This window comes from Varanus komodoensis, unplaced genomic scaffold, assembly GCF_004798865.1.
Source record: "Varanus komodoensis strain SLA01 unplaced genomic scaffold, ASM479886v1 scaffold43, whole genome shotgun sequence".
Classification (NCBI taxonomy): domain Eukaryota; kingdom Metazoa; phylum Chordata; class Lepidosauria; order Squamata; family Varanidae; genus Varanus; species Varanus komodoensis.
Window position 1 is genome coordinate 7,893,198 of NW_025335985.1, and position 16,111 is coordinate 7,909,308.

General features: G+C 66.4%; 1 protein-coding gene across 1 annotated transcript in view; it reads left to right on the forward strand.

Moving 5' to 3' along the window:
- Window positions 1-16,111, forward strand: part of UNC13B (unc-13 homolog B) — a 121,123-nt gene that overhangs the window by 9,033 nt on the left and 95,979 nt on the right. Inside the window, exons 7-15 of the mRNA XM_044443872.1 lie at window positions 741-798; window positions 864-987; window positions 5,707-5,826; window positions 6,059-6,292; window positions 9,954-10,068; window positions 10,546-10,712; window positions 11,405-11,766; window positions 12,972-13,197; window positions 15,944-16,069. Coding sequence (XP_044299807.1) covers window positions 741-798; window positions 864-987; window positions 5,707-5,826; window positions 6,059-6,292; window positions 9,954-10,068; window positions 10,546-10,712; window positions 11,405-11,766; window positions 12,972-13,197; window positions 15,944-16,069 — 1,532 coding nt within the window. The remainder of the gene's footprint in view (window positions 1-740; window positions 799-863; window positions 988-5,706; window positions 5,827-6,058; window positions 6,293-9,953; window positions 10,069-10,545; window positions 10,713-11,404; window positions 11,767-12,971; window positions 13,198-15,943; window positions 16,070-16,111) is intronic.

Consider the following 16,111-nt stretch of genomic DNA (forward strand, 5'->3'; position numbering starts at 1 on the left):
TGCCACAGCCCGGCTTCCCACTCGCGCAGAGGCCGGCCTGACGGAGCGGACAGTGGGGCTTGGCACGCCATTCCTGCTCGTTGCTGGAAAAGGCGGTGGAGCTGCCAACCGGGAGGCTGAGGGGGCGGCGGGAGGGAACAGGCGAGATGGCGCAAGGGGCCCCGGCTTCTCTGGTGGAACGGCCCCCTCCCCGACTCCCCCCCGGCCACCCACGACTCCTCCTGAGGGCGGTCAAGGGGGTGGCGTGCCCCCTGGGACCCGAGGTGAGCGCTCCAGTGGGGCCTGCAGGAAGAAGCAGGTCTGGCCTGCGCTCGCGCCCCCCGGGTCCCCAGGCCGGCTGAGCCAGCCAACGCCGGGCCGCGTGTGTCCGTCCGGCAGGAGGGCCTTCCGCGTGCGGGGTGGCCTTGGGGGTGGCCCCACGGAGCAGGGGCTTGCTTCACTTGCCACGTGGGGGGCCCCCGCCAAGCTCCTCTGCCTCGGCCGCCTCCTTCCACCAGCCTGAAATCTTGCGTGTGCTGAAGCCCCGGGGCATCGCAAACGGCTTGGACGGACCGGGGGCTCCTTTGGAAGGGGGCTCTTGGGGCCCCCGGGCAGGAGCCGGGGTGGGAGAGCCTCGATTTCCCTTCACAGGGGAACCTTTGCATTGATGGGGGACCACAGGGCCCCAGTTTGGGCTTGGGGGGCCACTGCCTCGTGATAATCTTTGCGTTCCCTCCTGATCTGCCCTCCCTTCCCTGCAGCGCTCCCTCAGCGAAGACGCCCAGAAGGAACCGCTGCCCACCGCTGCCGCCCAGTGTTGTAAGTGCGCACGTTGACTCCTGCCGTGCTTTGGTTCTTCCGCGTTGCTCGATTATTTCCGATAGCTGCGCGATGCTTGGAAGCGCTGGCTCGAGAGCGTGCTCTCGTCCAAAGCGTGGCTCGGAGGACCGGAGAAATGCGGGTCCGGACGCACCACCGCGATCCAAAATGCTCGTGTGAGAGGCCGAGGTCGGTCGGGCCTTGCCTTCCTGAGCCCTTCGCCGGCTCTCAGCAGCACCCTGAGCCACGTGAGGCCCCCAGGTGGGGCCGTCGCGGGGCTGCCAGGATGCAAGCCGGCGTGGAGCAGAGACCCGGCCTGTGCTCCCGCCGCCTCTGGCTCGCGTGGCCCGCGCGGCCCGAGCGCCCGCGTGCAGAAGCAGCCCTGTGGCCGCAGCGTGTTCCACATGGGGACCCGATTCTCTTCCAGCCGCCTGTCAAGAAAGGGGCTCCGGAGGGGCTCCCTGGATTCAAGTCCCGACGGCAGGGTCGGCCTGGGAGAGGCATGACCCTGCAGAGCATGGGGCAGGCCTCCCCCCACACTCCGGTTTTAGTGGAGGTTTCGCGGGAGGGGGGTCGGGCGCAGCTCTCTGTCGCTGCCAAGCGCTAACCCAGAAGGTGGGGGCTGCAGCGCCCACTAGGCCACAGCTGTGCCAAACGCCCGGCTTTCGGCCTCCGGGGAACTCGGCCCCCACCTGCTCCGCTGCAGCCTGTGAGACGCGGCACTGAGCGCATCACACGCCACGGTTGCTTATCCACTCGGCCGGTCAGTGGCCCTCTTCAAGGCATTCACATTAGGAATTGTTAATTAGTTGTTGCCGTACGGGCACATTCGTGATCCAGCGGCGCAATCGCTTCCGCTATCTTATTTCTGAGTAATGTTGCCGGAACGCCTCAGTATCAAACTGCTGGTTTTTGGAGTACCTTTGGAAGCCAAACCGACTCGTCCCTTCCAGAGATCTCTTCCGCTCACATGGCGTTTGCTGGAGTGCACTGCACTGGGAGAGACATCGGCCCGATCGCATGTTGCAGCCCACACGAGGCCGAGCAGAACAGACAGCCAGCTCGCCAAGTTGGTGCCACTGAGCCGCGCCGCTCCGAGCCCTGCGGGATGCAGATCAGCATTCCTTGGAGGGCAGCGGGGTGGGGGCGCCCCTTTCCAGCACATCAAATGGCCCCACCCCGCCGTGCGCCGCACCCTCGCAGGCGCCGTGGAAGGCTCTGCTGATGCCGGGGCCTCTCCCGACAGGGCGAGAGCATTCTTTCTGGCCCGTGGTGGCCTAGTGCGCGCTCGCGGTTCGGACCGACCGTTTGCAGTGGTGGGGACCCGCACCGTGTCTTTGGAAGCATGGCTCCAGCGGCTGCTAAGGAGCCGGTCCAAAAGAGCACAGACGCTTTTCGGTGCCCCTGAAGTAAGGAAACGTGCATAAGAGCGGGCTGCGGGGCGCAGTTCTCTTTTGTGTCCTCCGTTTCTTCGGGGACGTCTGCTCAAAGTAGCCAGTGCGGTGCTCTTCACGGTGCTCTGCGGCTTCAGAGCTGACTTTCGTAGCGCTTCAGTGATAAACTCCGGCTGCTGCGTAAACATTCTTGTGAGTCTTCTATAAACCAAGAATTTAAATATCTCGCCTAGAAGATATTTCCAAGCAAGGCCCGGCCAGCAGAGTGCAGCATGACTTCCGGTTTTGGTTGGGTTGAAAATAGCATCGTTGAAAGCTACGCTGCCCAAGGGAACGGGATTCAGCCAGCCCAAGGGGCCGGCCAGGGGTCCCTTTGCCCCCCAGACCGGGGGTAGCCCTGCAGAGTCTTCCTCCGTGATGGACAGAAGCCGCCTCTCCCCAGTCGTCTCCCACGGCAGCCGTTCGCAGCCGCTCTGTCTGGGGCCGTCCGGAGTCGGGACTTGGGTTCCGGTGCAGCGCACGGTGGGCGGCCGTGGTGGCCAGCTCGCTTTCTGTAGGGCGGAGGGCCGGCAGCTGCGCTTGCCAAACAGAGTTCCACGGGCACCCGAAATCTTGGGTGCATCTTGATTTCAGCAAAGCTTTCAATGAAGTGCCTCATGACATTTTGATCTGCAGACGAGCTAACAACGGGCCTGATGGAACAGCTATTAGGTGGCTCCACCGTCGGCTACAGATGAGAGAGCTCATCCGTGGCAGCTGCCCAAGCTGGGGAGAGGAAGCGCATGGGGGACCGCGGGGCGCAGTCCTGGGCCCGGTGCTCTTCAATGCTTTTATTAATGACTTAGATGGGGAAGTGCAGGCAGACATAAAACTGGGTGGGATAGGTCATACCCCGGAAGACAGACAAAATTTAAGGAGATCTTGACAGTGGACGGCTGGGCTGAAAGCAACGGAATGAAATCGAACAGCGACCGATGCCAGGAAAAGCGAACCGAAGGCCCAGGGACGAGATGGGGATGCCTGGCTCGACAGCACTGCAAGTGAGAAGGGTCCCGGAACTGATGTGGGTCGCTGGCTGACCGTGGGGCTGCAGAAAGGGCACATGGCACCTTAGGCTGCATTAATAGAAGCATCCCTTCCAAATCCCGACTGAAATGCTAGTGCTGGCCGGCCTCGTCCGGAGCCTGTGTCCAGCGCTGGGCGCCACAGCCGAGGGAAGGTGCAGACCAGTCGGGATGGCTCAGAGGAAGATCCGGGACTGGGAGCACAGCCCTGCGAGGAACGACTGGGAGGACTGGCCCGTTCGGCCTCGCGAAGAGGAGATGGCGGGGAGAGGGGGGGCGCCCTGCAAGCGTCTGCGAGGCTGCCACGCGGGGGGGCCAGGACCTCTTCTCGGCCATCCCAGAGTGCAGGACACGGAATCGCGGCCACAGCAAGCCGGGATCAGGCTGGTCGTCAGGACACGTGTCCCGCCTGCTCGGGCAGTACGGCGATGGAGCCGGTGACCTCGGGAGACGGTGGCCCCCGTGCAGGCGGCCTCCAAGAGGCGGCTGGGCCTGGAGCCCTGCCCCGAGCAGGGGCTGGCCCTCGACAGCCTCACAGGCGGAGAGAGGGGCCCGCCCTGCTCGTCCCGGGCTGCTTGGACGGATGCGCCCGACTCCGAGGAGGCCGAGGACCCGGACGCTCCAGGGCTGCCTAGCGGAGCTTCCCGGACCAAGCCTGAGGCTCCAGCTGCTCTGGATGGGGGGGCTTCCGGGATGGGAGGGGCAGCGGAGGCAAGACCTGGTCCCTGAGGCATTCGAGATGCAGCCAGGCAGGCACCTGAGAGGGAAGGTGTGACCGGGAGGTCTGCCCTGGGCGGGGTTGGGCCTGAGGGCCCTGGGCCCCCTCCGCCCCTGCTTATCATGGTTCCAGGTGTGCACGCTCCTTCGCTGGCCCAGCGTTGTCCGCGAAAGCTCTCGCGTCTTCCGCACTCTCTTTGGAAGCAGCACAATGTGGCGCCTTCCAGGCCGAACGCGCACCGTCCGGTTCGGGCAGCGATGGGCACTGAGGGAATCGCAGAATCGTGGAGTCGGGAGGGGCCAGGGGGCCATCAGGCGCCCCCCCCCCCACGGTTCGGCCGTCCCCGGCAGAGGGCTGTCTGGCCGCCGCTTGGCCGCATGGAAGCCCGGTGTGCCGGTGCGTGCGCATCGTCCTCGGTGGCTGCGGGTTTGCCCTTCCCCGACTGTCAAAGGCGGGGATTCCCACCCTCCATGCTCCTTGCGGTGCCAACTTCCATTTCAGTCCGCGGGGAGTCGGGCTTCCCCTTTGCATGAAACGCCGCAGAAGGATCCCCCCCCCCGGCTCCAGCCGGCTCCGCTCACGACACGCCCCCACGCACATGTCCGGCCTGTCCTCGCGCAGCCTCGCAGGCGTGTGCTTGAGCCGTGGGCCGCAGAAGGCGGCTGGGCTTGCAGGGAAGGTGCCGGGAAGGTGTGAGCGTGCGGGCGGCTCCCGCCACTGGCTCGGTTGCGCTCGTGCCCCCTTCCCTTCCCAACCATTTGGGTTCCCTGGAGCCTGCCCACCATGCCTGGCCCACTTGGCTCCGGTGGGGCAGCACTGTGCGCCCCCGCGAGGCAGCGTCATGCGGCCCCTGGGCAGAACCCTGGTGTGGCTGAGCGGAGTCTCAGGGATGATGGGCGAGCCTGGAAAAGAAACGGTTCCGCACAACTGGCGAAGAAGGGCCTGCAGACCCAAGCTGAACGGCCAAGCACAAGACTCAGGCTGGCGAGCTGGGGCGGCGCTCCGCTCTGGCGGGCCTCACTGGGCCTGCCGGTGCCCCGGCAGCATCTCCGGGGGGGTCTCTGGGGCAGGACTGGGCAGGAGCCGCACCGGACCGGAGTGGGCCCACAGGGCAGCGTTCTGCACCGCAAGCCCCCCGCTGCTTCAGCGGAACGCCGTGGGCAGGCGGGAGTGCCACGGGAGGGCTTGGGGCTGGTCGCGCGGAGCCTCCTCCTCGGAGTCAAGCCCTGCACAGGGGTGGCCACCATGGCACCTCGTGGGGGCGGGGGCGAGTCCTGGCCGGCCCCCTCGTGCTGGTGCAGGAAGGCGGGCTTTCCTCTCTCTGGAAGCGCACTCCGGTCCGGCTCATGGGAGGGCCATGTGGGGCTCCAGTCCCGCAAGAGTCGGGGGCCTCCCCCCCCGCACTCTCCGTAGCACGCATGCTTTCGCTCCTGGCCGTGTGGCCTGCCCCCACCGGCAGCCGCTGCAGCCCCTTCCCCAAACTAGTCGCCCGTTCCTCCCCTTTCCCACTCCGGGAACCCCCTTCCTGGTGTGGAGCCAGGACTGTACCGGGCATCCTACGTTCAGTCACACCGTGGACTCGTGAACGGGCAGCGCGATCTCGCCAGTTCTATTTTTAACTCCTGGCCTACTTATTGCAGTGTGGCTGGAAGGCCTCGCCGGGGGGGGGGCGCTGCCAGCCATTCCCTGTGGGCCCCCCTGGCGCCCAGGCCGCGGGCTGCTCTGGCTGCAGCCGGGGGCGGGAGCTGAAATCCAGCAGGGCCCAGGGGGCCGCGCTGGCTGGCTGGAGCGAGAGCAGGGAGTGCCTGGCGGCCGACTGGATTCCCGGGCACGTGCCCATGCTGAATATCGGGTGAGCTGGGATCTCTTCCCCGGCCAGAGCCACTGGAAGGCGAGCCGAGTGCTGGGTTCTGCGGGGGAGGCGCTGCAGCCCCCCAAAGAAAGGGGCCCTCTCTGCTCTGGGACGCTCATTGCTGGGGGGGGGGAGGCGGTTGATGTGCCGGTTGATGGTCTCCTGGGCTAAGGGTGCTGGTTGGCCCTTAGCCCTGGAAAAGCCCCTTGCCCGCCGTTCTGGGTCATTTCAGAAAAGCAGATTTGGAGAAGCGGCTCAAAAGCAGGCGCGCCCCAGCAAAGCGGCAGCGGACCCTCTGCGTGATGGCAGACGCCCCGTGCCGCGTGCAAATGCTTCGGCAAAAGAAGCGCCTCTCGTCCCGCCCGCTCCTCCGATGCGGCATGGCATGTGAGGGTGAGCCGGGAGGCAGCTGTCCCGGGGCCAAGCAGGTTGCTCTTCCCACGGCCCCGGTCCCACGCAGGCCGGGGTGAGCCTTGCTTCCTGGAGAGCCGCCTCCTGCCCTGGATTTGCAGCTGTTTGCACTCGAGCAGGGGGTGCGCCCTCCCTCTCTTGTCTCTCCAGCCCCTGGGCACTCGCTTCCTTCCTGGGCGCTCAGCCGTGCATCCCTGGAGAGTCTCAGACGTGCATTACAGGTGCTGTGAGCTGAACCCCCCTGGAAATCGCGGGCTCGCTCGCTCTCTCAGGAAAACAAGTAACAGCTGCTCCCCCGGACCTGCAGGACGGGCTGGAGCGCTCTGTCCGTGCTCCATGAGGACAGGATCCTACAAGCCGAGGGCCGCTGTTGCTGGTGCTCGTGTCTGAACCAGGAAGGGGGGAGCGGAAGCGAGGCCTCCTTGGGGGTGGCCCCCGCTTCCCTCGCGTAGCTTTCGCACCAGTGCTTCGTGTCCCGCGGGTGGAAGACGTCGTAGCAGGGTTTGAATTGGTGGATTTTTGATCAACTGTGGGTGTGGCGTGAAGAGCTGAGGGAGGGCCCCCGACCACCAAGCTGGTTGTGGTTATGTTGGATTGGAATAAGCCGGTGACGTGCTCAGTTGAAGCGTTTGTGCAGTTGGCATTCTTGGCACAGTGAAGCATTAGATTTAAGAGCCAAGAAGAGCCCCCCCCCCGCCCCCGAATCGGAGTTCACTGTTCACCTTCGAGGTGGAATCTTTTGTCAGTCGGGCAAGTCCCACCCACCCGATGCAAACAGAGGAGGGGGCAGCTTTCAGAAGGGAGGGGCTCCACCCAGGCTCCGCGTTTAATTTATTCAGGAAGGGCCTTGGCAATGGGGATCCCTCAGTTTGATCCCCATGGATCAAAGGGAGGATTCAAGCACCCCCACCGCGGGCAGCGGATGCTTAGCAGCCTCTACTGAGCGTTGGCGGGGCAGGGCAGCCGTGGCTCCCCAGAGACTTTTTGGTCTGTGGCGTGCTGGGGCTGAAGGGGGCGGGCGCTCGTGCTGCCCTCCAGGGCCAGGGTGCCCCTGACCCGTCGGATGAGGGCGGGGAGGCCTGCCTGCACAGAGATGGTGGCGCCTGTCCCCAGGCCGCCGGCCCCGGGAGCCCCGGCTGGCCCTGGAGCCGCCGGCCGGCTTGGAAGAGCCCGGAGGGGCTGGGAAAGGGGCACGGGCAGCGCCTGACCCCGCCGTGTGGCGCTGGGAGGGAAGGGCTGGCCAGCCAGAGGGCCTGCGCAAAGCAGGGAGGCTCGCCCGTCTCGGGGACTCCCAGGGCTGCTGGGAAGGGGGGTTCGCAGAGAGGGCTGCTGGTCGGGGGTCAGCAACCCGCCCCGTGCGCGCTCACGGGCACCTCGTCGCCGGCTGTGCTTTGCTGGATGTACGCTGGGAAGGAGGAGCGTTTGCCTGCTGTTTGGAAGAGAGATGCGGGGAACTGGCTCCCGACATGTAGGGATGAGCACGGAGAGGTCATAACTTGTGTTGGAGGGTAATGTGGAGGGGCAGTAGAAGGGAATGGAGAGGGAGAGGCAGGAGAGGGGAAGAAGAAACACGGCTGGCTCTTGTCCATCTCTGTGCATGTGCAGAGGGCATTGTGCCGGAGTGCGAGGACCCTTGAGAAGGAAAGAGGCTGCAGCAGAGATTCCACCGTTGCCCCATTGCACAAAGCAGTGGTTACCTGGCCTCCTGCGGGCGGGGGGGGCGTACATCAATGCACAGGGGCTGGGAAACACACGGAGTGCTCAAAGAACGCGCAGTGATGCTCTCGTACGAATTTCCATCTTTTAAGAAATTAAGATGCCCTGACTAAATGGAAAGTTGTTGAACAATGCAGGTCTTTGTATGGTAATTTTTTTTATAAGTTCCACGTTCTCATTTTCACAGCAAAGCTGTTTCGCAGTCCTTCTCACCCGTCTTGCTTTCTATTCTTTCTCCATTCCTGTTTTTTTGCTTCCGTTTGTCACATGCAGGCGCCTGGAGCTATTTCGGATGGGGAAGAGAGCAGAGTATGTAACACCTTAACATTCCTTGTGCGTTCTGTGGTGCTGGCGCTTCCCCATGCTCCAGCCTGAGGACACCTGGGAGATTCATGCATAGGCTGGAAACGGTCAGGGTCTGTCGCTGCTCTGCCCCCGCTGAATCCCACCCCACCTGTCTGTGCCCAGCCTGGTCTCTCGCTTGCCTTGCAGACGAATGCCGGGCATCCTGACCTGCTGCCCGCAGCGATGGTGACGTCCTCATTCCCTGGGAGGGGTCGGAAATGCACGTTCCCGCGGTGCACTTGGTGGCTTTTGCCACTCTGGGTCCCCCGAAAGCCAAAAGCAGGGCAAAATGTGGCGCGTGCTTCCCACCCTGCCAGCTGTGCCTCGGGGGCACTTCGGCTCGTGAGCGACGAAGCCCCTGCTTGTGCGAAATCGCTCCCAGCAGACGCTCAGCCCCCCCCCCTTGATGTGCAGGGTGGCCCTGCAAGGGGACCGTGGTTTGCTGGGCGCCACGGGTGCGCTGCTCTCCGATGGCGCACCTGCCTCGGAGGAGTGGCACAGGCAGAGGCCTGGCTTGGCAGGGGAGAGCGAGCGGTGGCCCTGCTGCCCCGGGCAGGCCTGCTGTGCCCCCGCCTCGCCTTGCCAGAGGGCTCCCATGCCGCCCCCCACCTCCCTCCCCGGCCCCTCACGCGCTGGGCCGCCCGGCTGGGCCTGAGGCGCAGAGGGGCACGTGCCGCGCCTGGTCAAGGAAGCTCTTCGTGCGTCCTTGGCTCTTTTCCATCGACACTTCCCGGCACCGTGTCCAGAGGACCGACCGTCTCTTCAGAAATGCCCCGGGGCTCTGCTGCATCGCGGGGACCACGGAAGGGTCCCTCTCGCGCAGGCCACGCCAAGCCGGCAGCCCAGGCCCACTGCCCCTCGCGGCCCGCAGCGGCGCCTCCCCATGGGCGCCTCCACGCCTGGCTTGCCCCCGCGGCTGCTGCGCCCCTGCCTGGACGGGCCAGGGCCGCCCCGGGGCTGGCGCATGCAGCCACGCAGGGCAGCACCAGCTCCTCCCCGCGAACAGCACTTGCGGCTTGGCGCCAGCGCCTTCAGCCGGCCGGGCGACTGGAGGGACTCGCGGGCAGTCCTGGAGCGCATCCTCCGCAGCCGTCGGCTGAGGCTTTGCCGCCCCTGCCCGCGAGCAGCACCCGGGGATGGTCCGCCCGGCCCCTCTGGGGAGCTGTTCTCTCTCGGCCGGGCCTCTCTAGGCTGGCGGGGCCCGGCCCGGGCCCTGCGGCAGCCTCACCACACTGGAGAGGAAAGTCGGGCGGCTCCAGCGGCCCCCTTCCCCCACTCTCCCACCGGCGTTCGCCCTGGACCTCTGGGCCTTCTGGAGGCCGATGCAGGAGGAGTTGCTTGTGGGCGATCTCCCTTGGCGATCCTGGCTTGGCTGCTTTGGAAGGGAACCTGCTTGCGGGCCGGTGGCGCGCGAACAGGTGGCTGCGCTGCTCAGGGTGGGCAGCCCCGAGGCGGGGTGATTCCGCGAGGACGTCACGGCCAGGAGCGTGCAGAAGCGGGTCCCGCCTGCCGGGGACGGGACCGGTTGGGGGGCGCGTGTGCGTGGGGCTGCCATCCACTGGGGAGCTCAGCGCCTCGGCAATCCCCAGGGTCGCTCGGGGGCGAGGGGAGCCCGGGCTTCGCGCCCCTGGGCGGCCCCTCCCTCTTTCCCCCAGGCTCACGGGGCAGCAGCAGCAGCTGGGGGGCAGCCCCGAAGCGGAGGTGGCCGGCGGCCACGTCCAGCTGCATTTCCAGTTTGCCCCACAGCAGGCCGCCTCGCCGTGGTGGGAGGCGAGTGTGGCAGCCGGAGGAATTGCGCCGCGTGCTGGATTCTGGGCTGGGCGCTTCCTCCGTGGCGGTGCCCCCGGGGAGGCGCGCGGCGTGGGCCCTCCGGTCCCGTGGCAGCTGCCCAGAATGCTGAGTGCGCAGGCAGCCCTGCCCTGCCCTGCCCTGCCCTGCCCTGCCCTGCCCTGCCCTGCCCTGCCCTGCCCTGCCCTGGGAAGCCTGCGCTGCCTTGCCCTTGATGGGCTGGGCCACTAATTGCCGCGGTGATGAGCTTTTGAAGCGGCTGCGCGTGAGCCTCGTGGTTCTCAGGAGGCCTCCTCTGTCCCATTCAGCCCTCCCAGTCCTTACTGGCAGGATCCCAGTGTGGAGAAGCTGGTGGACCAGGAAGGCACACAACTGGGGGATTCCATGCCCCCCCACAGCATTTTCGGAAGGAAGCTTTCTGCAGGGGCCCCCTGCCCCCGGCGTCCTCGCGCTGGTCAGCCAGGTGGCCTGGAGGCCCGCTCGGACGTGCGCGTAGCCCATGTCAAAGCCACCGCCACCGCCACGGAGCTCCAGCGGTGTGGCCAGAGGGGGCCGGGCCCCGCTGCGCTGGGAGGAAGCTTGGGCCTGGCCGCCCAGCCTTCCTCGCAGGGCCCTTTCCCACCTCGGTTGGTCGCTGCTACAGGCCTCTCATGTCCTTCTCCTTGCTTTCTCTCTCTCCCTCTCTTGCAGATTCTAGCTGGTAGACCCCTTAAGAAGTGCCGCTCTCTGTTGTGAGTCCGTGTCCTGCTTCTAGCCTGAATGCATGAATGCCCAGTTGCCTTGCAAGGCGGAGCATGTGCCTTTCTCTCCCTCTCCCAGCGTTTCCCCCTCCCGCCCCCCAGACCCCGGCCTCCCGCAGCAGAGTTTTGTGTATGGAGCACCGTGGGGGTTGGAGAAGCGGGAGGGGAGGGAAGACTGCTGGGCTGATGCATCACGCTGTATTTAAAAAGGGTGTGTTAGACGCATGTGCGAAAGGAAGCGGCGTCAGGGTCACCCTGCTCTTGCTTTTCAGTGCAAAACACCGGCATCGGGTTCTTGCCTCTGGAGCGTCCCCAGATTGTCCGGGCAAAGGCTCGCTTATTTCCATTAACTGAGAGACGCAGGAAGGCTCCCGGCGAGCCCCTGTGTGCGAATGAGAGCCCGCTGCTCCTCCTCGAGCGCACAGGCCGGGCGCTGCTCCCTGCGGCACAGGAGTCCCCTGCCAACCGCAGCTGGGCCCCGTGTCCATGCAGTCGCGGGCCCTCCCGGCCGGGGCTATCATGGTGCGGCCTCCGAGGGGCCTCCCTGCCGGCCCCCTCGCGCTCTGGCATGGCCCCAGTTCGGGGGCAGAGTCCCCTGAACGGCCCAGAGGTGCCCTGGGGAGCGGCAAGCAGCTTGGGAGCACGGCTCTGGCCCGGTGCGGGGGAAAGCCCGGCCTTCCTTCGCCCGCCTGGGAGGCCAGGCATGGCAGCCGGCCGGGTTGCCTCGAGCGGGGCGTGTGGGCAGCGTGTCCCGCCGTGGCCGGAGGCCTGGAGGGGCGTCTGCGCGCTTCCTCGCACCTGTGGGTCGAGGCTGAGGGCCGCATTCTGCCCGGTCCCTTGCTGTCTGCGCAGGAGTGCTGGGCCTTGGCATCCTGCGGAGTGGGAGCTCTTGCCGCTTCCAGCGTGGACAGTGGAACTTCTCCTGAGGAGCCCATCCGAGGTTGTTTCTGCCAGGGATGCTTTCAGGGCTGCGCAGGCTTCCCGGAGGAGCCCGGCTCCGTTCCTGGCCATTTGCCTCTTCCCAATCGGCTCCTGAGAGGAGTTTGGGAGCCAGTGTTGTGGGGGCGGTCCGGCGATCTGAGCCACATGCTGGGCGTTTCCGGGCCACCCTTTCGGTCCGCCAGTCTTGCCCGGTGCCGGTGCCGGACCAGTGCGCTTCAGGCAGCGGGAGCAGAGCGTTCGGGGTCATCCCTCGGCGATGGCGGGAAGGAGCGAGCGAGGTCAGCTTCCGCGCTCCTCTCCGGGCCACGCAACACTGCCGGCTCCTCCTGCTCCCGCGTTGTCGCCAAAGCGCGCAGGGCGCTTCTGAGACCCCGCCTGCCTGCTGGGCGGCTCCAGCGCCCGCGCAGACCCTCGCTCTCCGGCTGCGCATGGGGAGGAATCCAGCGTGGTCCCCGACACCCCCTCCGGCCGCGGCTGGGAGGGCGGCCTGCACGCCATCGCCGGTCCGCGGCCTGGGGCTGGCGGGGTGGAGGGCGGCAGCCTCCCGCGCTCTCCCACGGAGTGCCACGGCCCGCTTGGGCGCATGCTCATGTCCACCGGCCCGGGGGGGGGGGGGGGGGGCTTCAGCTCTTCCTCCCAGGATGTGCCTGCAGGAGTTGCCGCTTGCTCCTGCGGGCTCTTCTGGAGTAGCCCCAGAGTGAAACCCACGCGCAGGCACCTGATGCCACGCTCCCCAGCCATCCTGACCCCAGACCTGCCCTTCCCTGCCAGGGTGTCTCTCCCCGTCCCCGATCGGGGGTTGCTGCCTTCGCGGGGCCCTGGGGGCTTCCAGACAGGGCCTGAGTGGCAGGGTGGAGTGCCTGCACCATGCTGGGAGCCCCTCCGGGAGCCCCCGGTGAGGGCCCTGGAGGAGGAGGCAGCGCTGTGCTGGGCCACGGACCGGGCCGGACCCGCAGCCAGGGCAGCCGCCTGCCGCCGCCTCCTGTTCTGTCCCTTTGCGCTCTGTGTGCTCCCTGAGTCTCTCTTGGGGGGGATTCCGGGGGGCATCTGGGGGCACAGCCTCCCCTGGAGCACCTTCGCCCCACCTCGGCCGCTCCTCTGCCCTTCCCCGGGGTGCTTCTGCCCCAGTCGGGCAGAGCCGGCGCCCCGCCTGGGCCAGGACCATGGGCTGTGGCCGCTGCCCTAACAGCCTGTGTCTTGCAGCCTGCGAAGACCGCGAGAGCCCTGCGGACGACCGGGACAGCGACTGCCGCAGCGAGGCCAGCAGCGGGGCGCCCCCTCCGCCCCGCCCCGCCGCCGCGCAGCCCCGGGCCTCGGCGCTCCCGTTCCCGGCGGCCTCCCGCCTGCAGCAGCAGGGCGTCCGCCGAGGCGCCTACGAGGAGCCCGTTCAGGGCTGCGATCCGGCCTGCCGCGAGAGGACGGCCATCAGGTGGGTGCCAGCCCCGAGCCCCAAACGGCTAGCGCACTGGCCCGGGCCCGCTTCACGAGGGCAGAAGGTGCTGCAGGCGCCCGGGGGGCACTGCTCTGCTCTGCGCCCCCCAGCGGCGCGGCCGGCCGCCTGGACGCCCCCAGGAGGCGAAGCGCGTCGTTCTGGGCTGGCAGGCCTCCCCTCGTGCCGCCTCCCTTTCCTTTTGAAACGATGTCCTTGGCAGGGTGGGCCCCTGAACGGGAGTCCCAAGCCAGAGGGACAACCTCCGACTGCATGAACTTGGAATGCCGTCTCCGTCGCAGTTGCAGTGAAGTAGCTAGCAATCGAAACACCCCCGTAAAGCTGAAGGGAAGCGAAGACGCGGGTGGCAGGTTGGACCCAAACATTACGTGAGGGGGTTCACGGCACCCCTCTGCCCCCCCAGCCATTGGCCGCCCCTCGGAAACTCTCAGAGTCCGAGTTTGAGTCGGCGGGCTGTGTGGGACGGAGGGGTGCTGGGCTGCTGTGAGAGGAGGGGGCTCCTCCGTGGGTCTCCGGAGGTCGGCTGGCTCATTATATGCCACAGCCGTTCAAACAGCCCGTGTGTTTTAAGTTCATTTTACCTTGTGTATGAACATTGATTTTTAAAAATAGCCCTCTGAGCTATTAGGGTGGTATATACATGCAAATAATGAATAAATAAAAATGTTAGTTAACAACCCGGAGAGCCTCAGCGATTCGGCGGCATAAAAATGAAACGGATGAAAGCGCAGGAACCTTTGTAAGCAAGCAGTCAGTCACGCCACGGACCCCATGCCAGCAGGCCCTCGGCTGGCAGCAGTCGGGAAGGCCCCGCTCGGAAAGCTGCTTCCTGAACATGGGTGTGCCGTCGCTTGCAGCCGTGTTCCCTCACGAGGTGCCTGCCCCAGACCGCTGGGCCCATCGCTCTGCCTTCGTGACGTTCCTGACTCCAGTGCTGAAAGAACAGGGTGACTCACCGTCGCCCCCGTGCCTTTGAACGGGCCAAACGGCTCAATCCAGACGTTTGCTTCTGAAACATGCAGAACCACGCACAGAAACAGAGCGAGTCGGAAGCGGCCTCCTGGCCATCTAGTCTGACCCCCGGCTCCAGCCGGCTCCGCTCACGACATGCCCACCATGTGGACGTCCAGCCTATCTTTGAACACCTGCACCGATGGGGCCTCAAACACCTCCTGTGGAAGCCCATTCCACACCCTCGGGGTCCTAAAAGACCCCCTCAGAGTTGCCTCCAGGCTGAAAAGAAGCATAGAAACAGAGCGAGTCAGGAGGGACCTCCTGGGCCATCTAGTCTGACCCCCGGCTCCAGCCGGCTCCGCTCACGGCATGCCCACCATGTGCATGTTGGTGTTCCCGCGGCCCCAAGCGCCAGGCACGGAGGAGGAGCTCCAAGAAGGCCTGCCGGGGCTCCCCTTCGACTGAGGCCAGCAAGAGAGAGAGTCGAGGGGAGATGGCCACACATTCTTGGCGAGGGTGCTCAGAAATCGGGACCACCCGAAGCCCTGGTGGAGAAGGCATGGGCCCAGGACGCTGCCCGGGCTGAACTCCTCCCTGGTGAGCAGACATGACTCTTCAGCACCTTTGGGCCGCCGGGAAGGAGGCGCTGCTCAGTTTCAGGATTTTGTATAGGTTAATCTTTTATCTGTGCAGCTTTTGGGGCAAATCCCCCCAAGTATTCCTTGAGTCCAGGGGGTCGGCTGACGCTCTTCGACTAAGCAGGGAGCGTGAGGGGCCCCCGGCCGCGTGAGGGCCGGCCGGCGCCCTCCTTCCTTCCGAGCAGCACATCCACGTTCATGCAGTCGGGGTCTTGTGCCTGGTGTGTGGCCCCTGCGGGACCCTCCCCTGCCTCCGTGTGTTCTGCTCATGGGGGCATCCGAAAGCGCTCCTGGCCGATGGCCGGGGAGGCGCTTCCTGCGCGGGGGGAGCGCAGGCCCTTTCCTCCGCCCGTCCTCGAGCGCTGGCCCTGCCTGTCTCCGCCATAACGTGCCGCATCCTTTGCAGGGGTTTCTGGGAAGCGGGATGTGGCTGTCCAGGCAACTGGACTTGCCCAGGCGACCTCGGTTCTGCTCTTGCCGCAGCGGATTTTGCCCAGGCCTTAAAGCTTCTTAGAAGCAGGGCGGCCCCGACTGCCTCTCACCCGCCGGGAGGCAGTGGCCTGAACCAGAGGCGGTCCCAGAGACGGTGTCCGTTTGGGTCCCTCTCTCTGATTGAAGGGGGACCCCGCTGCACCCACTGGGGGGCTTCCGGATGGATCCTTTGCCCCGGTGGTCTAGCGCGGGGGGCAAGCTTCAGGGCCCCGAGTCGGCGGGTTGGAAGGGTGCTGCAGGCAGTGGAAAGGCCCGACCAGCCACGCCTGGCCTGAGGTTCGGGGGCATCGCTGAGCGGGAGAGGAGGGGCTGTGGCCGCAGGCGGGCAGAATTGGTGGACCCCCACACCGCCCCCCATGCCTGGCAGCTGTTCAGAGGTTGGCGGCAGCCACCGGGGGCTGGGACAGGGCCCCCGGGGAGGGAAGCCCCCACTGTCCGCACATGGCGCACAGGCCCCCGCGCGCCTCCCCCCGTGGCCTGGCCCCTGCTGGTTGGCTGCACGTCAGGGGCAGCCTTCCCGGCTGCAGCCTGGCCCCTGGCACCGCGCAGGCACTGGCCCTCCCGGTGCTGCCGGCACGGGTGTCCGCTGCGCCTCTGCGGCCCCCGGCCCTCACGCCTCTAACTTCTCCTTGCCTTCGAAGAAGATGCGATAGCTTAGACTCCACCGTGAGTGGCCGGACTGACCTGGACTCTTCCTCGCGGTCTAGTCGCGTGACGAGCCGCCAGCTGTCCCTGGAAAGCCGGCACTCGCTGGAGTGGTCGGATAGGTGGGTGGTGCTCGCAGGCTCGCTGCCGTGTGTCCTCGGTGT